This window comes from Poeciliopsis prolifica, unplaced genomic scaffold, assembly GCF_027474105.1.
Source record: "Poeciliopsis prolifica strain line A6 unplaced genomic scaffold, Auburn_PproV2 SCAFFOLD011, whole genome shotgun sequence".
Taxonomy (NCBI): Eukaryota; Metazoa; Chordata; class Actinopteri; order Cyprinodontiformes; family Poeciliidae; genus Poeciliopsis; species Poeciliopsis prolifica.
This window is the reverse complement of record NW_026562386.1, coordinates 8135409-8157450: the sequence shown is the minus strand read 5'-3', so window position 1 is coordinate 8157450 and position 22042 is coordinate 8135409. Positions and strand designations below refer to the sequence as shown.

The 22042-nt window shown below is 38.9% G+C and overlaps 2 protein-coding genes across 3 annotated transcripts; both read right to left on the bottom strand.

Annotated features, from left to right (window-relative positions):
* Window positions 1-429: 429 nt before the first annotated feature.
* Window positions 430-6940, bottom strand: fam219b (family with sequence similarity 219 member B). The gene is made up of 6 exons (XM_055036542.1): window positions 6601-6940; window positions 4959-5067; window positions 4531-4624; window positions 4363-4440; window positions 4141-4192; window positions 430-2434 (listed from the first exon to the last, which is right to left on the bottom strand). Exons 1-6 carry the CDS (start codon window positions 6673-6675, stop codon window positions 2285-2287), a joined length of 558 nt encoding a protein of 185 aa, XP_054892517.1. The 5' UTR covers window positions 6676-6940; the 3' UTR covers window positions 430-2284.
* An 11473-nt stretch (window positions 6941-18413) lies between these two features.
* On the bottom strand, window positions 18414-21229 carry LOC129364106 (cytochrome c oxidase subunit 5A, mitochondrial-like). Of its 2 annotated transcripts, none has more exons than XM_055036544.1 (5): window positions 21067-21229; window positions 19486-19602; window positions 18979-19100; window positions 18679-18795; window positions 18414-18537 (listed from the first exon to the last, which is right to left on the bottom strand). In XM_055036544.1, the coding sequence occupies exons 1-4, from the start codon at window positions 21137-21139 to the stop codon at window positions 18682-18684; spliced, it is 426 nt and encodes a 141-aa protein (XP_054892519.1). In that variant the 5' UTR covers window positions 21140-21229; the 3' UTR covers window positions 18414-18537; window positions 18679-18681. The 2 variants fall into 2 exon arrangements, with proteins under 2 accessions (XP_054892519.1, XP_054892518.1); XM_055036543.1 differs by having other exon boundaries at window positions 18673-18795; window positions 21067-21228.
* Between the last annotated feature and the right edge of the window lie 813 nt (window positions 21230-22042).

Sequence of the window (22042 nt, the reverse complement as noted above, 5' to 3'; positions counted from 1 at the left end):
TTCTGATGTGCAGAGGCACATCAGAAAGTTGCAGGGCAATGGCCCTCCAGGACTGGAGTTTGACACCTGTGCATCAGAAGCGTTTGTTTCAATTGAAGAAGTCAGTGAGAAGATGTGCTATTTGATCCAAAATCTTTTGAAGTATAAAATTGATTCAAACCTTATAACATAGCAGAGTTCATTGATCTGCTTTAAATCAGAATGTTTTTTTCTAATTAGAAGAAAGGAAGTAGCTAACGTTCACAATTTGTTTAAATAATTTGAAAGCTTATCCTACTCATTTCTAGAGAAAATAATTTGTTTAAATTACATGCATTAGTCTGGATAGCCAATGCTTTAGTCATCCTATTCTGAAAGAGCTGCAATTTCACATATTTAAGTGGTTGAATAGATTGTGATAGTCCAAAAAGAAAGAGGTTCCCTGTAATGTGAATTCTTTATTTTTTTTTATTTATAATGTAAACCAACAGAGTACAATGGGAACAGAGTATTTACAGTTGTAAAACAAACAACAAAACATTTATTTATTGCATTCAGCACTCAATAACACAACCTTGTCACAATGTTGTACAACAAGCAGATTGTCCCATCGTTGCATAGTACAGGTGAGTCAAGTGTACTTGCTACTGGCAATTGGTGTTAAGTGCAAAATTTAATCTACATCGAAACACACCACAGAGCAAGAAATGGGGTTAAAAAATTAATTTAGAAGGTCCATATAAAGCAGTCTGCTCAAACCAGAAACCTGCCTTAAAACTATGAAACCTAAGGTTATGCTGCGTATCTCAACTCTCCAATTCAGGATTTATGACCCGCTTTCAGCTCTTCCTACATTGTCCTTGCACAGAATTTTGTTTTTGTTCTAGTCCTATACTTCCTCAATGTGTTGAACTGTTTTGCTATGCATATATGCAACAGTAGATAGGAAGGTTTTAATCCTGCCTGCATTATTTTATTCTCTTGAGCAGTTGTGTAATTTTCTAATTTAATTTTAAATATATATGCAACAGTCTATCCGATCCCTGTGCAACTGCGCATAAAAACTTCCTGAGACGGCAAAGTCTCTTCATCTCTGGCAAACAGTTGGTGATGATAATTTTAAAATGCATCCAAAAGTGAAAACAATTAATGCTGTAATATCAATGATAAATGTGTCCTGATGTCCTGAAGACAAAAGCAACAGAACACAAAGCAAATAAATGTGTGAATACAAATGCTAAATGTAAATTATATTACAACTGTAAATAACTTGTAACAAGTATTTTACCATACACTTAAATACAATGATAAATAAATAATGTAACTCAAATCTGATGTGGAGACATGTTTTCGTAGAAGTTGTTTAAACCAAAATACTACACAAATCAAAAGAAATTTACCTTTAAGAATCATTTAGTCAATCTTCAGTCTCTTCAATACATCTGTTCTTCAGATGTATTGAAGAGCTGTATGAGACAGCTCCCATTGCTGGTAGGTAGGTCCAAGTCAAACTGTAGATCTGTGACAAAGTGAATGACAAGATCCAAATATAATCCTCAATTTAAGCTCCGTCGCCAGAAATACATTTTGAACCATAAACAGCAGCTGTACAATGTGCAAAATGTATAAACGGAGTGCTTCTTAGTATGTTGCAGTTTTGTTCTGAGCTCTTATTTGTTGAAACAGGCGCTACATCTGTATGGTCACCTTGCTATTTAGAGTTTTGAGAGAGAGAATCAGATGTAGATTATAATGACAGAGGAAGTAAAAATAAAGCTAAGACTACTATTGTGCACTGAGCTGCTGCCAGTATTCCCATATCATTTAACAGTTAGAGATAAACAGTTGATCATTTCAGATTTGTCAGTTAAACTTTCCACACAAACCTTCATACTGGTGGGATTCTTGGGGGTTACAGAGCTGCTCACCATGGAGGAAATAAACCAGCCAGCTCCTCCTTGACTCAAAATTCTTATCAACATTGTTGCAATGCTCCATCACTCAACTCAGACCAGGGTCATGGTTACGGTTTTGTGAATGCTGCCAGAACATGATAAATAAATACAATTAGTTAGGCTTTGGAGTCACAGTGGATAAGGCTTGCTCTCATGTCCTTATGCATTCTCACTGAAGTTGAGCGATCTCGGTGTTCAATGTTAGCAGTCGAGCATCAGGCCTCAGACCTGGATTTCCTCAGGCAACATGCAGCAGCTGAGCTGCATTAGAAAGAAGAGCTTTGGCCCCAGCGACTAGCGAGCTGAATAAAGAGTCAGACCTTCAGAAAGTCCAAGACACAGCACCGACATCACTGCATGAGGCAAGACGGGCACTCGAAGCAGCAGCACATAGAAGAACCCATGGCTTTGGGGGGAATCAGGTCCAAGTCTTCATCATCAGGAATCTCATCCAGGTGGTAGCCATCCTGAAGCAGCTGCTTGCTTAAATCAGGATGGACCTGGAAAGAAAAAAAAAAAAAAACACTAGAACCTCACAGAACACCTGAGCTAAAGCTGAAAAATGTGAGTTTATATTTGAAGTTATTTTTATCCCATGCAGAGAACTGATGAGGGAAATATGTGGGTTTTTTTAGACAATTTCCAGAAGTTTCCTGCCCAATTAGATCATTAGGAAAAAAGAGCTTGAGCATTTTTCCTCCAAAATTTTAACAAATTGAGAGCTCTGAAGTTAACATTTTAAGGACTAAAACAAACAGGAGAAATATAGACATGCTGCAGGTGTATTGACAAAGACGAGTTTTAAAAATAAAAAAAATGCAAGTTTAACTGGTTTATCCAGAACATGCTTGCCCTTTCCTTTTTGTCTGATTCTTCAACTAAAAAAAGTGCATAACAAGACATTGATAGGCATTTGCAATAAATCAAGATATTTCAGTATTTCTCAGGCCAGTCACCAAACAGAACTAACTAAGGGGAAAGTGGCAGTTTTTGATATCTAGATGACTGATTGGGGGCTTATCTAGAACTAATTTTTGAGAAGATTGCCAGTTCATCATGAGAATATAATGACATTTCATTTGCATAAAGCTGCCAATCTTCCCGTGTGTGGATGTTTCAGTCAGTTTACCAAGAAGTGATATTTTACAAGGCTCTGCATAATCCCAAAAGATTAAAAAAAACTCCACTTAAAAAGACCCTCAGTTAGTATGTTAAATAAAAAAATTAAAAAAAGGTTATGAGAGTCCAAACAGATGATAAACAAGTTTGGCTTGTTTCAAAGGAGTTGCAGGAAAAAGACTTCTAGTTTCTAACTAGAGCCTATAAGATGAGAAATGAAGAATATACATCTGGATTTGACATAGGAGGACAGGTCTGCTCATATCTGAAATATGTAATATAATGCAGGGTGGTGTAGGACTGATGATTTGAGCTGCAGCTCTACAAACATCTTAATGTACAGCTTCTCTGTACATTAAGATATTCTACAATTAAAACAAACCCATCTGACAGTCACAGCTAGACTACTTTTTATGCAGGACAGTGATCTCTTCCAAATGAATAGAGAATAGAGAAGAATGAGAGCAGCTATGAAAAAAAAATAAATACTGTGGTGGGGAGCCTGTATAAAAAAACAAATGCACAAGCTCAGCCCTTGTGAGCTCAGCCCTAACTCTAGGAAATAAGGCCAAGCAATTTCTCTGTACAGCATATGTCATATATTACCTTAAACAATGGCGTGAGAAGAAAAAAGAAAACAACTATGCACATAAATTACTGTGACATTAACTCAATGACTACTGAGTAAAACAAATTAAAAATTGTCATCTGTGACGTGGTTGTTAGTTGAAATAACTCAAAGTAATGTTCTATTAGTGCCATAAGAAAAACTGTTTCATTTATCTTTTACCTCTTATTTGCTTTAAAAATCTATATATCTGTTACAGATGTCCTGCAAAAAAAATTGCACAATAGTTTCTGAATAATTATTCTGAAGGCAAGGCTTCCAATAAACCACTTTCTTAATAGTGTGAAAAGGTGCACACAGAGGATTAAAAAATGCACGAATTGAGTTAATGAAGGCCTTGGTGAAAAGAAAGCAAAATGATCTTCTCGCAACCACAGGCCAACAGTCCCGCAGCGAGTTTGACAATATGTCAAAGAAGAATCTGACAAATCTGAAAAATGTCCAGTGAGACAAACTCACCTCGGCTGAAGAGTATCCTGAGGAATACTGCTCAAAATCGATCTCTTCATCACTGTAAACATCAGGAAACGAGACTGTGAATGTCGTAAATTTAGCTGTTAAACTAAATCAGCAGTTCAGTGCCAACTTTATAGCACTATCAGCCGTAAATACGGCTTTTAAGATCATTTTGACTTCAACGGCATCATCTGATTGATATATGCCTCTTTCTGTTTTCCCCACCTGTCTGAGTCCAGCGCCACCAACATTTCCTCAGCGTTCTGGCTTAAAGCAGCATAGCCCTTGTTAAACTTCACCGTCCTGAAAAACAAGGTACAGAAAAATATCTCTTTAAACATCCCTGTTTCATGTGACACAATTAAAAAAAAAACTGCTTTTCTCTTTCCCCACCTCTTGACTCCCGGTCTGGGCTGTTGTGCCACTGGGACACCAGCAGAGAGGGCTTTCTTCTTTAGTGCTTTCCTCACCATCTCCCTGTGTTTCTCTTTGAATGATCAAAAAGAAGAAATGTCATCCTTATGCTGACAGATTGAAACCAACAACCACATTATGGATTAAACCATACTGAGATTCATCAGTGCTACTGTGCACATATTTCTAATGTATAATCCTTGCCTGTTTAAAGTCGGTCTGTAATGTTTGCACATGATATCTGCATTCTATGACCTTGGATAAAATAAACCCTAAACATTCTAAAAAGTCAGGGACTTAACCTCAATTAAATAGTTAAATATAACAGATATAAGTCACTGAAAGTTTGTAGATGTTTGTAGCCTTGTTCTCATCTTTCTCCTTGCTTTATCCATGAAAATGCTCACGTAATTTGAGGTGGATGGCTGGAGCTCTGGACATGATATAAGGTCCTCTCTTTTCCACCGGCCGGATGCCTCCATCTGGAATCTTAGGTCTTGTGCTGTTACTTGGTCCCTGAAATTTCACAAATTCAAATAAAGAGGGTTCATAACCCTTCAGCTGTTACATGTTTTTGTCAGACCACAACCACAAACCTCAATGGAATTAACTTAGATACTCAAGTTTGTTTTCGTTTATGTTACACAACAATATGAAAGGTGTGCATACATTTGCATATAGCCACTTTATTAAGACACGCCTTGGTAAATTACACTGCTACTAACTCCAAAAAAAAGGAAACTGAACCAAACTGTAACCTCACCAAGTCTTGGAAATTCATGTAAACTGACAGCCCAGAATAAACAAATGTAGTGTGTCTGTTCTCAGCTATTTTGTCTGTTCTTCACCGGCCTCCGCACATCACAGAATTAATTTCAAAATTCTTGTTTTCTTATAAATGCCTAAATGGTGTTCCTTCTCTGCACCTCTCTGATTTACTCCAGAATTATCTTCCTTCTTTTTCAATAACTTTTGGCACCATATAAGCTGACATGGTCTTTTTATTGTGTCTGTTTTACTTTATAAATGTTTTAATAATTATTGAATAACTTGATTTTCATATCTTTTTTCTTAACTTATTTTTGTAGTTGGTATACTTGCACTTGCACTTTACTTTATAAATAAATTGGATTTTGTATAATCAGAACATGCCATCCACACTGGGGAACAAAGTGGAGGCAGCATCATGCTCTGGGAAAGCTCTTCTTCAACAGAGACTGAGCTTATAGTTGACATGAAAATGCATGAAGCTCAATACATGCAAGAAAACATGTGAGATTGTAGCAGCCATGAATCTCGGGCAGAAGTTCAACTTTCAGTGGAAAACCCTAAACATGCAGCCGGCACTACCGTAGAATGGATTGGATCAAAGTATATTCATGTGTAAGAATCATAGTCCAGTTATTTATCGAACACAGACACTCTGGCCAGACTTGAAAATTGATTTTCAGACACATTGAATCTGATTAAGCTTGAGATATGAGATATGTTGCGGAACACCATTTTCAACCTCCAAAAGTGTAAAAATGGTAGGGACAAATATTGTAACTAAAAAGAGTTACAATAGCTAAACACAAAAGCATACCCCTCTGTCAAACTTTTATTTAAGTTATCTTAAGAATCAATTTTCCTCTTCAAATACATTGACGTTTATGGATGCAACGTGACAAAATATGGAAAAGTTGGAACTTTTAAGTTCATATGTGAACTTATAAATATTAAGAGTGTGTCTTGAAACACACATTTGATGAGCAACCTATAATAGATTTTTTGGGGGTTTACAAATAAACAGCACTGTGACCACAACAAATACATTTGTTTAGCTTTCCCTAACTGTTCGAACAGGAGAAAGCGGTTTAGAAAGACGTATTTTCTATGACAATCACTATGCTGGCATTATTGTTATATATATATATAAACTCAGAAGCTTTTATCTGAAGACGGTCTAATGTAAACAACTGTCAAAGATGACATGGTAGGCTAGCTAGCTAAACTCCCAGTTTCTGTTTTGATCCAAGCTGTCTTCAGTCTAGCTTTAGCTCACATTACCGACAAAACTTGTTGTTCCTGCGGCGCCTCCAGGAGTGTGTCCTTTTCAGGCTCCTCTATTATGTCGTTCATCATCTTCGGTTTAGTTGTCACAATGTATTCCACAACATAGCTATAACACTAGTCCCACAGGAGGGACGTGGTGATTACTTTTAGGCACTTCTGTTAGCCCGCTACTGTTGCTATTAGTGTTAGCCAGGGTCTCTACTTCCGGGGGGAAAATAAATAACGATTCCAGAGTTTTAAAGATTGACCATAAATAATGCAAATACATTTAAAAAGATAAGGACAAATTCTAGTTAGCAATTAATTTTAAAACAATTGTAACAACAAATAAAGTATTAAATTACGAATGCTACACTGATTCTTCTTTTGCTATATTTAAACCTGCCCTGCTTTTGAGCAGTCTGTCGCCATCTAGTGGCAAGGTTTGCTTTTGTATGACTGTGTTCTGCACGTGAAATGTATTTATGCAGATGGTGACTAACTGCAAATAATGAATGTCTCAACAGCACGGGATAAGTGAGCATTTTGTTTATCTGGGGTCTGTGGCACCACAGTTCTTTGTTGTTTACACAGTAGTCGTTTTTTTGTTTGTTTGTTTTTGTTTCGTCCCTCTGAGAAAATCGTTTCACTCCTAATTAATCTCCCAGATATTCACGCCTTAACCGGATTAACATATTGTTTTGTTGGCAGAACAATGACGCAGCCGTTTTCTGGACCGTAATGAGACGTAGTACAACCTCCTTACTCGCTTGTCGAATTTGGCTGAAATTACAAAGGATGGCACATCAAAGGGCCCCGAATGCACAATGAACATGCACATACATGTCCTCCCCACATTGAGAATGAATTAGGGAGAAATTGGGCATTAGAAAGGGAGATGGCAGGGAGTTCTGCAGAGTTAAATTGAATACATTGAAAAAGGTGTTAATATTTTGATTGGTAGTTGAGCTGAGCTGTGAATAAGAACACCTGCAATCATTATTGTGCTAATGCTGCATAGAGCTGATCTGGTCACACCTGCCTGATGAATTTTATTGGGTTTTTTTTTCTCTTTGCTGCTAACAAAGCAAAACTAATGAAACTGTAAATTATTTTCAAAGCTGTCTCTTATTATTGCAGATTTGTCAAAAAACAAATCTATTACTTTTATTTTGCCTCCAAAGGCCTCCTAAGGGGTTATTTTTTTTCCTGGAGTTATTCTTTTACCCCCATAGCTTGATTGTCTACGAGGAAATTTTGGATGAAGTTTGAAGGAAAATTACTAATCACTCTTCATTTATCAACTTTTTTATATAAAGGATATGCTCAGAGTTGACGCAGATTATATATCTCTTGTCCCCTAGATGCCATCAGAAATGAGCAAAAATTCCTTGCTGTGATCATTTAAAAAAGTGTATTGTAGATTTCATAGGAGTTTCTGTGCATCGAAATGTAATTATATTCAGTCTTTTGTTTTGACATCAATATTCGATTAATATTCAGCTGGGTATTCTTTTTGCAGTATTTCTAGAGTTCTATCTCATGGTCAAGTCCATTGTAAATAGTCACCTAAGGTAGAATAATGCTAATGCATGAGGCTTTATGCCTGTGGAGATGAACAAAAATGCTGCACAGAGGACTTTACAGAGAAATAATGGGTTTTCCAGTCTGAGAGAGTTGGACGAGGTGATATGAACCAAGATGGTAGAGGTTGCAGCGCCAAGTGGCAGGTAATGATTAATGAATGTGAACTTTTGTCAAGCATGCTCTTTACGGAGCCCGGAGTCCATTAGAGAACTCGAATGGACTTGCAAGAAACATAGATGAAAAAGACAGTCCACATTCATCTGATGGATGTCCCAGAAGTAAGACTGCACATTGTTTTTACATTAGTGTCTCCTCTCAATATGCTGTCTCTCATTCTGTCTGCACTGATCAATCAGTGGTTTCATGCCTTTTTGTCTCTGTGCATATAACCCACAGAAGTACATTGACACTGCCAACTGGTTCGAGAAAGGGTTCATTTCTTGAATCTTCATGTGCTCACGAAACCACCTACTGGCCAGGTGTATAATCACAGCCAGCTGTATCTCAACACGTGTGATGCATTGAATTTTTGTCTATTATGGCTCTTGGGAATGACGTCACAAAAGGTGTCGGACGAAATCATTTGTCTACATAAATTAATTATATACATATGTGTATAATAAAATATTGTTTGAATGTATTCTCTGTGTGTAATTTTTCCCCAAATAGTCGTGTCATGTCATATGGCATGTTGTGTAATAATGTTTATCTGTGACTCTAGAAAAATGGCTTAATCAGGCAGAGGACAGTGAAAGTGCTTGTGGAACTAGGGAGGGGGCAGTGAATAGGCTTAATGCTTGTGTAACTTGGATGATTTTATGCATTTTTATTAAGAAACAACAATTTCTCCACAGTTTTTGGTTTCAAACGATTCCTCTTTTTTGACACTACTTCTCCAGCCTTTGAAAAGACACACTCCTATATCTCCGATCTCTCTCTCTCTCTCTCTTTCTCCTAAACTCTCCAAACACAAACTAACTGTCTCAAACTAAATAACCACTATCCAAACTCTCCTATCCAAACTATCAAACCTCTATCCACTCTCTCAACTGACCGCTGGAAAATACAAGGAAAATGCCAATTAATTTTACAAGTTTAACAATAAAACTGAACATTGTTGGAGTTTATAAACTGTTTTGGGGGCGATTTGCAGTGACCAACTGACCTGACCTGCATGTTGTAGGGGATGAGGGGGGAACCGGAGCGCCCGGGGAAAACCCACGCAAACACGGTGAGACCATGCAAACTCCACACAGATGGTCTCTGTGAAGACGCAGCGCTAACCGCTGCGCCACCGTACTGCCCACCATTTTTCTGTTGGGTTGAGAAGGATCTATTTTCAATATTACATTCAGTTCTGTCAAAACATGAGGAAAAAGTGGAAATATTACATCTGTCTCTTTATTCTTACAGCAGTATAAGAAAAAGTAAATGTTTCATTATGAGCTGAAGTCTCTCTCACTAAAGAGCGATAATTAAAGACATGAATTATGTGTGCGCTAAGAGTAGTACCTCAAAGATTATTAGACTTTTATTAACATGGAACTTAAGAAAAAAGGTTTTTAAAATCACTGCTATAGAACAGCGGAAACCAAATCAAGACAGATTTTAGTTAGCTTCTTCAAAAGTAGCGTCTCTGAAAAGAGCCAGAAAGTTACTGTAGTGTATTCCTTGCAATATGAAAATATTGCAATATTATCTGTTAGGCATTAGAATAACAAATTCCTTTACCACTAAGTCTTCATCACACAATTGCTCATGTAATTTTCTGTTTCAGTTTTTGTACATTTAATTGTTTTAGGCTAACCCAGACACTAATGATTTTTTACCGTAAGGACAAAAGCTATCTGACCTTATGTGAAGTTATATTAACCTCTTCCTATAACTTGAATTCTAGTGAACAAAATAATAGTTTACCAACAGGCGCAGGATCTCTTGTCACTCCTACATGCAGAAATACTGTAAATCAATAGTCACTTCATTTATTTACTGGTAAATATAATTTAAAATACAATAGCAAATGTAGATTGTAGTTGGCTAATCGCAGAAAGCTAAACAGTGCTTTCCCTTGACTGTCTTGTGAGCTCACACCCAATTACTTTTTAAGCATCTTGCACCATCTCTGTTTCAGTCTGAAACACACTCTGCACCCGCCGCCTTGTTTTCTCTCGTAGTCTGTTGGCAGATAAACACTGGCAGAAATTGGGGCCCTCCTTCTTTAACTGAGCAGCAGAAGGCCACATGTTTAATGGTTTCATTTTGCTTCTCTCCTGCTGTTTCATGTACAATTGGTATGCTGAACTTCTTTTGAGCCTGTTTTGAAGGCTGAGAAAATATCCATGAGAATAGGAGAAAATATCTATTTACAGTTGTTATGAAAAACTGACAGGAATAAAAAAATAAAACTGTGATTCAGACAAATCTGTCAGAATAATGGGCACCAGGGGCCATTTTCTTTACCTTGCATACCTATTCATTCTGAGAAGTGATGATACATGAGCTGCTAAGGTATTTCTGATAAGTATGGATTTTTATGAATCTCTGCCTCCTTTTCTCCTCTATCAATAGAGCCTATTAAGTTAAGGCTCACAGCCAAAATCACTCAGTCACCAGTAAAGTGTCAGATCAGGTCAAGGCCCAAACAAGAAGGGATCCAACACTGGTTGTATGAAGCTCTTTATGGAGTGGCTGATGAGCTCCAACACATTTCACCTGTGCATCTGAAAACACAGAGAGAGGACTCTCTCATGAAGAGAGCCCCTAGAGGTCAGTGACCGTAACACCCTCCCCCATAAAATCCTACATAAAACATTTCTTCAACTTACAATATCACAGTGAGATAAAACATTATATCCTGGATAGTACATCAGCTATCACATTGTCCACCCCTTTCTTATGCCTAATGTCTAGGTTGTATTCTTGGGCCAATAAAGCCCAACGCATTAACCGCTGGTTGTGGGTATACATGCGGTTCAGGAAAACCAGTGGATTATGGTCCGTATAGACTATCACAGGACTTGTTGAACCCACATAAACTTCAAAATGCTGCAAAGCCAATAGCATGGCTAATGTTTCCTTCTCAATTGTGGAATAGTTTAATTGATGAGGCTTGAACTTAGCTGAGTAGTAGGAAACTGGGTGACTGATGTCATCTGTCCCGTCTTGGAGCACACTGCCCCAGCCCCAGTGGCACTTGCATCTACCTCCAGCTTGAAGGTCTTGCTGAAATCTGGAGCTGCCAATACAGGAGCACTGCATAGAAAGGACTTTGCACAGTCAAATGCATGTTGACATGCAGTAGTCCATTTGAATGGCATCTTTGGACTACACAAATTTGTCAGAGGAGCCACCACCACTGAGAAGTTCCTGCAGAAACACCTATAATAGCCAACCAATCCTAAGAAACGGCGTAGCTCACGTCTTGTGGTGGGCACAGGGTAGTTTAGGATAGCCTCCACCTTTGCATTCACCGGACGTACCTGGCCATGGCCCACTTCCTTTCCAAGGTACGTCACCACCGCTTTGGCAAACTCACACTTTGCCAGATTAAGGTGAGGGAGGCTTGAGCTAGACGAGCAAACACAGTTTCAGAGTGTTAATGTGATCAGTCCAGGTTGATGAATAGATTACAATGTCGTCCAAGTAGACATTACAGTTCTTAATGTCTCCCAATACAACATTCATCAGTCGCTGAAAGGTAGCTGGTGCATTTCGCATTCCAAATGCCATCACGGTATATTGCAAAAAATGGTCTGGTGTGACGAAAGCTGAAATGTCAGAAGCTCTGGCAGTCAGAGGAACTTGCCAGTACCCTTTCAGCAGATCTAATTTTGTTATATAGATGGCTGCACCAATACTGTCTATGCAGTCTTCCATACGAGGCAATGGATGTGAATCTGGGACTGTAACTGCATTTACTCTTCGAAAGTCTGTACAGAAACGTTGAGAACCATCTGACTTTGGTGTCAGAAGACATGGAGAGCTCCAGGAGCTATGACTCTGTACAGCCAACCCATTTTCCAGTAAGTACTGAACTCTTTCTTCATCATTTCCCTCTTGACTGGGGGACAACGGTACGCATGTTGTTTAATGGGTGGGGTATTACCCACATCAATGTCATGCTCCAGTACTGAGGTCCTAGAGGGCACATCGCCAAAAAGCATAGGGTGAAGCTTGATCAGTTCTTCCACATCCTCCTTCTCACCCTGGGGAAGATAGGACAAATATGCATCCAAGGAATCCAAAATGACAGAGTTCGAAAGCCTACCACATTGGCCCTCATCATTCTTCTTCAAACCATCATGGGGAGTATGTCCAGACACCAGAGAGATTGATGCAGGTTGCGGAGAGTCCTCACGACCTGTGTCCTTGTCTTCTTCTCTGGAGTGAAACAACTTCAACATATTTATATGACACAGACGCATTTTGCGCCTCCTATCAGGAGTATGGACAATGTAGTCAGTGTCATTGACTTTGCTTTTTACCACATATGGGCCTGCAAATTGGGCTGAAAGTGATGGGCCAGGTGTGGGCACCAACATGAGCACTTTATCACCTGGCTCAAATGACCGCTTTACAGTCTTTTTGTCATATAGATGTTTCATTTTCCCTTGGGCAGCTGATAAAGACTCTCTTGCTATCGAACAAGCATGGTATAGACGCTCCCGACACTGTGTGACAAACTCAAGGACATTAGATTGTGGCTGCGTCTCAGCTGACAGGAGTTGCTCCTTCAGAACCTTCAGTGGTCCCCTTACACCATGCCCAAATACAAGTTCAGCAGGGCTAAACCAAGAGACTCCTGTTTAGCTTCTCGGGCTGCAAACAGCAGAAAAGGAAGGCCTTCATCCCAGCTCTTGTCTGTTTCATGGCAATATTTTCTCATCATGGCCTTGATAGTTTGATGCCACCTTTCTAGAGCACCTTGTGACTGGGGATGGTACGGACTTGAGGGAACATGTTTAATGCCAAAAGACTGTAGTGTCTGCTTGAAGATTTTGGATTGAAAATTGCTACCTTGATCAGTTTGTATGATTCTAGGCAGACCAAAAGTTGCAAAAAACTTCAGAAGAGCTTTCGTTATGGTGGGCGCTGTAATCTTCCGCAGTGGAATGGCTTCAGGGAAACGAGTGGCAACACACATGACAGTCAAGAGAAATTGATTACCAGCTTTTGTTCTGGGCAGAGGACCTACACAGTCCACTAGGACACGCTCAAAAGGCTCACCAACTGCAGGAATGGGTTTAAGAGGGACAGGTGGTACCCTCTGATTAGGTTTACCCACTATTTGGCAAACTTTACATGTCCTACAGAACCTGGCAACATCCTTTTTCAGGCCTGGCCAGAAAAAATGCTGCAGAATACGGTCATGGGTTTTAGTGATTCCCAAATGACCTGACCATGAGTGGTCATGTGCCATCTGCAGTATTTGTTCACGATAACTTTGAGGAATAACAATTTGATATACTATTCCCCAATCCTCTCCAATACCTTTCTGTTGCAAGGCAGGTCTTGAGATCCATTTCCTCATGAGTAATTCATTCTCAACATAAAATTTATGGGCCTTATTATTTACTGAATCACTCACACTTTCAAAGCATTTAATGAGAGTTTCATCACTTTTCTGAGCTTGGCTCAAACTCTCACGCGACATTGATTGCGGGATAAAAACCTCAGACTTTTGGGTGAAGTCCTCCTTGAGGGGTGCTGGTTCTACAAGGTCATCTGCTGGCAGCTCGTCCTCCATCAAAGCAGAGCCTAGAACAGAGTCTTCCAAGTTCACTTCCTTCAGCTTACGGGCTTGGGACCTGGTAAGAGCACTGACAGCAAACACATCAGGATGGGCTTCCAACAACTCATCTTCACCCATCATGCAACTGGGTTTATCCACCACCTCAGGTACAGGAAGAACCTTGTTTCCAGCAAGATCATTCCCCATTATAAATTCAACCCCCTGAACAGGGAATGAGTTTCTCACCGCAACTTTAAAGAATCCAGAGGCCAACCTGGACTTTAGGTGAACATGATGTAAAGGTGCCGGTACATAAGCCATTCCAATTCCTTGTACCACTGTACTTGCATTACAGGAAGTATCAGCATTGAATGGCAGAAAACCAGACAGGATGAATGACTGGGAACCACCCGTGTCCCTCAGTATTCTCACTGGTTTCTCATCCTCAGGACGACCTGTTAATGAGACAAGACCATCAAAAATGAAGGGCTTAAAACAGTCATCAGGTTCACTCAGGTTTGAAAGTTGTGGGAAGATCTGAGCGTCTTGACTAGGCCAACCCCCTTAGCTGGTTTTGGTGGTTGGGGTGCCTGTTTACGTTTCAGGGCCAAACAGTCAGAAACAATATGCCCCATCTTGTGGCAATAAAACATTGTCTTTCTGATTTGGAAATTGGAGGGTTCTTAATTGGAGATGGTGGCACATCTTTCCATGTCTTGTCACGAGACGGTTGGTCAGATTTACACACAAAAACATTTTTGTGAGTAAGGGCAAACTCCTCAGCCAGGACAGCTGCCTCTTGTAGGGTGGAGGCTTTTTGCTCATTTAGGTATAAAACTGTGCGGTCTGGAAGGCAGTTTTTGAACTCCTCCAACAATACCAGCTCACGTAGTGAGGTAAAATCAGCAGCTTTAGTTGCCTGGCACCATCTGTCAAATAACATTCCTTTTTCCCTTGCAAATTCAACAAATGTTTGTGTAGAGGATTTTCTTAAGGCTCTGAATCGTTGCCTGTAGGCCTCAGGCACCAACTCATATGCCCTGAGTATGGCAGCTTTAACTTTGTCATACACAAGACTGTCTTCAATTGTGAGTGCTGCACATACTTCCTGTGCCTTACCAGCCAGTTTACACTGCAACAAAAGAGACCAGACATCTGTGGGCCAGTGAAGGGCAACAGCAACACGTTCAAATGCATTAAAATATGCCTCCACCTCCGTCTCCCGGAATGGTGGGACCAGGGAAATATTTTTGCTGAGGTCAAATGTAGACGACGCTAGAGAAGAGGGAGGTTTATCTGGTGACATAATGATGTCTTCATTGTCACCAGAACCTGTAGTGTGAACAGTGGCTGGCTTATGAGACTGTAGCTCCAGCTGACGCAACTTAATGGCAGTTTCAGCTTCAATTCTCCGGCAGTTAAGCTGGAATTCAAATTCATCTTTCCGTTCTCGTTCTTTAGCTTCAAGTTCTAGACGAACTAGACGTACCTTCAGACGTGAATCAACAGTCGGACTTGATTCAATAGAGAAGGGCTCAACCCGTGGGAGAGAGGCTGGTGGTTTTTTCCCATCCGGCTTGATAACAGGTGGTGTCTTCTCTACCTCCTCAGGCTTATCAGCAGATTCAGAACAGGTGGTGTCCTCTTTCTCCATTTCTCCTGAGAGCACACCTTTTTCAACCAAGACACTAAAGACAAGAGACTTCAGTTCACGTTTGAGCAAAGACTTAGGGACATGGAGACCAAAATACGAAGCAATTTCATACAAATCATCCTTTCTACAGACATCAAACTGTTGTACAGTTGGAGTATCTAAAAACTCCTTCAAACTAAATTGCGCCATACACAAACAAAATAATCCCGGACGAGCCCCCACTTATGTTACAACCCCCCCCAAGACCAATAAGGGTAAAATCTGGCGCTGGTTGTAACACAAAAAAAAACAAACAGTTGTCTGTAGCAAAATGTGGATCATTTATTTACAGTGCAGGTAAGTCAACTAAAACAAAGAACAGAACACAGGGAAGTATTTATCTTCAGGGTCTCCAAGGCCAAAATAACAAACAAAACACCCCCCCCTGTCTAGCTAAGAAATTAAAAAGAACTTTCTAATGGTAAATAGGAAAAAGAAAGTACAAAACCTGAACTCCCTGGCTAGCCATCAAAACAGGAGAAAAATGGTTGAACACAAATGGCAGAGAACCCCTACCAGCTTCCACTGTGAAAAAAAAACAAACAACAGGTTTTGGTTAACACACTTCAAAGGCTCACAGCCAAAATCACTCAGTCACCAGTAAAGTGTCAGATCAGGTCAAGGCCCAAACAAGAAGGGATCCAACACTGGTTGTATGAAGCTCTTTATGGAGTGGCTGATGAGCTCCAACACATTTCACCTGTGCATCTGAAACACAGAGAGAGAGGACTCTCTCATGAAGAGAGCCCCTAGAGGTCAGTGACCGTAACACTGCTATAGAACAGCGGAAACCAAATCAAGACAGATTTTAGTTAGCTTCTTCAAAAGTAGCGTCTCTGAAAAGAGCCAGAAAGTTACTGTAGTGTATTCCTTGCAATATGAAAATATTGCAATATTATCTGTTAGGCATTAGAATAACAAATTCCTTTACCACTAAGTCTTCATCACACAATTGCTCATGTAATTTTCTGTTTCAGTTTTTTGTACATTTAATTGTTTTAGGCTAACCCAGACACTAATGATTTTTTACTTTAAGGACAAAAGCTATCTGACCTTATGTGAAGTTATATTAACCTCTTCCTATAACTTGAATTCTAGTGAACAAAATAATAGTTTACCAACAGGCGCAGGATCTCTTGTCACTCCTACATGCAGAAATACTGTAAATCAATAGTCACTTCATTTATTTACTGGTAAATATAATTTAAAATACAATAGCAAATGTAGATTGTAGTTGGCTAATCGCAGAAAGCTAAACAGTGCTTTCCCTTGACTGTCTTGTGAGCTCACACCCAATTACTTTTTAAGCATCTTGCACCATCTCTGTTTCAGTCTGAAACACACTCTGCACCCGCCGCCTTGTTTTCTCGTAGTCTGTTGGCAGATAAACACTGGCAGAAATTGGGGCCCTCCTTCTTTAACTGAGCAGCAGAAGGCCACATGTTTAATGGTTTCATTTTGCTTCTCTCCTGCTGTTTCATGTACAATTGGTATGCTGAACTTCTTTTGAGCCTGTTTTGAAGGCTGAGAAAATATCCATGAGAATAGGAGAAAATATCTATTTACAGTTGTTATGAATAACTGACAGGAATAAAAAATAAAACTGTGATTCAGACAAATCTGTCAGGATAATGGGCACCAGGGGCCATTTTCTTTACCTTGCATACCTATTCATTCTGAGAAATGATGATACAGGAGCTGCTAAGGTATTTCTGATAAGTATGGATTTTTATGAATCTCTGCCTCCTTTTCTCCTCTATCAATAGAGCCTATTAAGTTAATGCTTGTTTTGATCACTGCTGAGCAGGAGGGGTAGACATTTTGCTTTGTATTGCTCTGCTTTCATTCAGATTATCATTATTTATGTCCCCCCTGAAATGTAACTGTGGTCTTTAGACTAAAACACTTTCAATTTAAGCTTCAGCAGATGAGAAGATGTGTGTCCAAAAATTAAGCTCTTTGTCTCTAGTTGCATTTGTAAACTTTTCTCTGGCTTTTTACATTGCATTGAGAGTAATGACTCCTTCACTGAGTTATCGTTTAGCCAAAGTTGCTGCAGAGTTGCTGCAAAGTTGTTTACTTTGCATTTGTAAACAAAGATATTCATTAAAAAATATACCGTGGAAAATCATACATATAATTAGGGTAAACTTAGTGTTTACCATAATTAATGTTTCATAGCACTCTTGCACTTAGAAAATGTAAATGTTCTATTTTTTAATATACAATGATCTCATTGTATATTAAAAAATAGAACATTTACACTTTATATGCTTTCTATAATTGATCAGGTATCTTTTCACCTGACTTTCTGAATCAATGTAGCATAGTAAGGAGGTGATAACCCTGTAACTCTGCTTGGGTGTTTAGGAAGACCTGGTTGCTTTATTGCAGTTCACAGCTTGCTTCATCTTTGGGTCTGTTGTTTCTCATTTTCGAGGCTTCTTTAGCAGTAGTTTTTTCTGGCATACCTTCCTTGTGAATTTTGACAAAACTGAAACTGTCTTTCATTTTATTTTGGAGCACAACAGTAAAAAATCCTTTCATATCATATGCAACAATTTTCCTAAAAACTTGGTGCTCTCTTTTCATTTTCTGTAAGCCATAACAGGCACAAGAAATGATACAGACAAGCAACACTACATATATGTATTAAGCACATTACCACCCAGTGTGCTGTGTTTACTACACAGTGTGTGCAATGAGTCTGAGTTTCACTTTAAAATGAATTTCTGATTTATAACTGCACTTCTCTGACTTCCCTCTAATATTTTTATCAGCACATATAATAATTGTAGTTCTCTTCCAAATACAGAACACGTTTGGTAATTGTTTTTTTTAATTATATCCAATAATTTGTACAACAGCACAGAATGTATTAAATCAACAATAAAGACATTTCCAATGGGAGTCAATCGGGAGAATCATCACTTAACAAGGCCTGAAAGAAAAGAGAAGAGAGAGACATGTTTTTACTCACAGGTATTTTTATGTGCAGCATTACAGTTCTACACTTTGAAACAGTCAACAAACACAACATGGGTGTGAGCCAGTGAGTAGTGTAATACTTTCTCACCCTTACAGTCTACAACTTGTCAATTCCTAGCTCCTCTGGTGTTGAGATGCCAAGTTCTGTGAGGGTGGGCTTCAGCTCTTGGATCAAGTAGGGATAGATATCTTTGTGGGGACCTGCTTTGTCCTGCAAACAGGAGAATATGCTTGAATTTATTGCAAATTAGACAAGTACATTTCAGGACACTAAATGCTGGAACATTGCCATTTTTGTGAGTATTTATTAGAGCTTCGGTTTGGAAGTGCTAAATGAAAAGTTTAGAAAAGAAACTGAACTCTTGCCTTAGCCAAAGGAGGGAGTGAGACTCACCTTGACGGCTTCAAGGATGCGGATGGCGCTGGCGAGATCGTTCAGCCTACGACAGGCTCTTAGTGCTGAATCCAGGATCTTAGGTTCTGGGACCAGGTCATATCCAATTAAAGTGTTCATGCCTGTAATTGATAAAATCCTTTTTATTTACCAGCCAGTAAGTATTTCAGAAGTAACAGTCTCACTTGATGTCATCAACAAAACTTCCTCCAAAGTTAGAATAATATTCTCCCTGTTCTTCCTGTTAGAAGAATTACTATATCTCACAAACAAGTGCAGGCCTTCCAGGGCTTCTAGAACAATAACAGCCTACTACTGTTATTAAGAAAGATTTTTCCATAGGTATTAAACTCTTAAGTTACATTAGCTGAATTTCCCTAAAACTTCCTCAGAAATCCAGTCTTCCCAAGGATCTGGTGAGGAGTTTTAAAAGCTACACAAACCAAAACATTAAGAGCAAAACCACCAGGAAACTCTCTTAATGGTAACAGCAACCAGTACACTCACCTTTCCTCAGCTCCCAGGCATCAATGTCAGGATTGCTGAAGTATGTGACCCAACGAGAATCGAACTCCTCCTCCGTTTCCACTTTCCCATGGGAATAACATCTGGATGCCAGGGGAGCTGGAAAACACAAGTGCAGAATTATTATAAAGCAAAACCTGTTTCCTAATTAAAGATATAAACAATGACAAAATTGCAGCAAAAAATAACATCTGATTTTATGTAAATAAATCAGGCATTTGACAGAAAACTAAACTTAAAAATACAGAACAACTAAAGGAAGAAGCTCTAAGTGCTTGTGCTGAACATTTTGCCTTCTGCTCTAGATAGAGTAAAACAAGAATGTCAACTTGTTGTTGGATGGTTGACTACCATTATTACATAACCAGCCAGTAATATAGTGCTTAAGTTGCATTACTTTAATCCCTACAACTGGGGAAACCCCAGTCACCTTGACAGTTTCTCAGCCTTGTATATAAAGAAAACATGAAATTTTCAGCAATTGTGAAACGTTACATTTTCCTCCCAGGTTAGACAATTTTTCAACAATTACCTTTTGTATAAGTTGTCAAAGTTGGAGGGACAGTCTCAAATCAGCAACCTTCCCCACGATCGCATGCACAACAAAATAATATTTGCTAATTAAAATTAGTTTTGAACTACTTTTCTGGGGAAATACATTTTGAGATTTTATAATTGTAAAAATGCTTTATTCTGTATTTCATTCTCAGACATATTAGGGTTTTCAAGTTACCTGAGCAGGTAACTTTTCAAAATCACAAATATTTTTTACACGCTGATACCAGTAACTCACCCGTATCTAATTCTTTGAATAATTGTCATTTATAATGAATGAAATGCTACAACTACTTTGCTCCAAATGACCCCACTGCACAATTGTTATTGTCAGACCACAAACTAAATTTGTGCCTGACTTTAATCACCAACTGAACATACTTTAGATGAACTATGAACCCAAATGAGCATTAAAGGTTGTCAAAGAAATAAAATCAAACCAGCAGTAGATCTGTGCGCTTAATATTGTCCGCTATTGGTTTTATTCAGGGGTGAAATGTCTCAGGTCAGGTCGAGGAACAGAAGGGTGCTTCCATTTTCTTTAACTCTCAACTTCTTCTAACACAATTCTGCACTTTTGACTTATTGATTTATGACTATTTTATAACGCCATTCATCAACATAGACTCTGTTCTGTTTCTTTTCAGTGACTAAAAAGCTTTTCACCTGAGCAGAAGAACTTTATACGGGTTTAAAGAGACCAGACCACAATGAGTGATGATCATAGTTGTGTTAACCTGCGGCTAACTCTTCTGAACTGACTAAACGGGGTCATCACAAGGTCGAGATGCCTGTTCTTTAAATTTCAGTCCAAGAATCCAAATAAAATACAAAATGAACCGTAAAAGAACAAAACACTGATAATACGAAACTAACAGAAACAGCTGCATTCAAAATGCCTCAATGTCACCCTGTGTTAGCTTGTGGCTATATGCTAGCCGAGCAAACCAATCGTATTCAAAGTTTTATCAGAAGATTTTGCACTGGATGTTAAGCGGACCTACGTACCCGAGTAACCGGTCCGTGTCCGAGCCACACTTCGGAAACCTGAGATCGATAAACGGGAAAGGGATCGAAACATGGTGCCGAACAGGAGATGTTAACCGTCCTGCTAGTGGTGGAGGGGGAGATTCTGGACGGACAGACACGACGAGGGCGCCAGTCGTCACGTGATTCACGTAGGAAGCCGAACGCCTCTACGTCGAGGACGTCAACCTGACGTAATTTCGAAACGCCAATTCTTGTTTTCTAGACGTAAACCACACTTACAATAGGTTCAAATACTGACGAGACATTATGATAATAATAGAATAGAATAGAATAGAATAGAATAGAATAGAATAGAATAGAATAGAATTCAACTTTATTGTCATTGCACTGTCACATGTACAAAGCAACGAAATGTAGTTTGCATATATCCAGAAGTGCTATTCAGGCTATAAATATTTATAAACAGTTGTACAAAGATATAAACGGAGAATCATTTTGTTAATGACCTAAGTAGGCTGGTATGCTGATTGGGTTCAAAAACTTTTGTTTTAATGGCATATCCTAATTAAAAATGTAACTGATATGTTCACCACCAAACATCTCTGGAACCTTTCATTTCTCCCTCACATTGCTTAGAAAACTCACCCTGTACATAGTTCTATTACAATATTTGCAGAAATAATTCGGTTTACTATGTTGTTGATATTGTCTATGTAACAGGCTATTTTAAGTGTTTGTGGCGTTTTGCCCTAAAAATCTGTGGTCATGTCAAAATTGCATAAACTTCCAGTAGGGGGAGACATTGCATTAGATGAGAAACAAATAAGTGTTTTGTTTTTTTTTTTCCACAATGTCTTATGTTTCCAGGTCTAACTGCAAAACCCTAACTCTGCAATCATTTACATTAAGAGTGAGTAAGAAGAAAGAAAAAAGACAGATTGAAATATTAAGCATCAATATATTTTATTTCAGTAAAAAACTGTTATATCTTATG

Bases quoted from the DNA above. Each gene is read 5' to 3' on its own strand.
- fam219b (XM_055036542.1), bottom strand. From the start codon at position 6,675: ATGATGAACGACATAATAGAGGAGCCTGAAAAGGACACACTCCTGGAG. The intron at 5,068-6,600 runs GTAATGTGAGCT...GTGAAATTTCAG, and splicing joins AGGAACAACAAGTTTTGTCG to GGACCAAGTAACAGCACAAG. The intron at 2,435-4,140 runs GTGAGTTTGTCT...TTTTCTTTCCAG, and splicing joins CAGGATACTCTTCAGCCGAG to GTCCATCCTGATTTAAGCAA.
- LOC129364106 (XM_055036544.1), bottom strand. From the start codon at position 21,139: ATGTTTCGATCCCTTTCCCGTTTATCGATCTCAGGTTTCCGAAGTGTG. The intron at 19,603-21,066 runs GTACGTAGGTCC...TGTGTTTTCCAG, and splicing joins GACACGGACCGGTTACTCGG to CTCCCCTGGCATCCAGATGT. The intron at 18,796-18,978 runs GTGAGTCTCACT...TCCTGTTTGCAG, and splicing joins GCATCCTTGAAGCCGTCAAG to GACAAAGCAGGTCCCCACAA.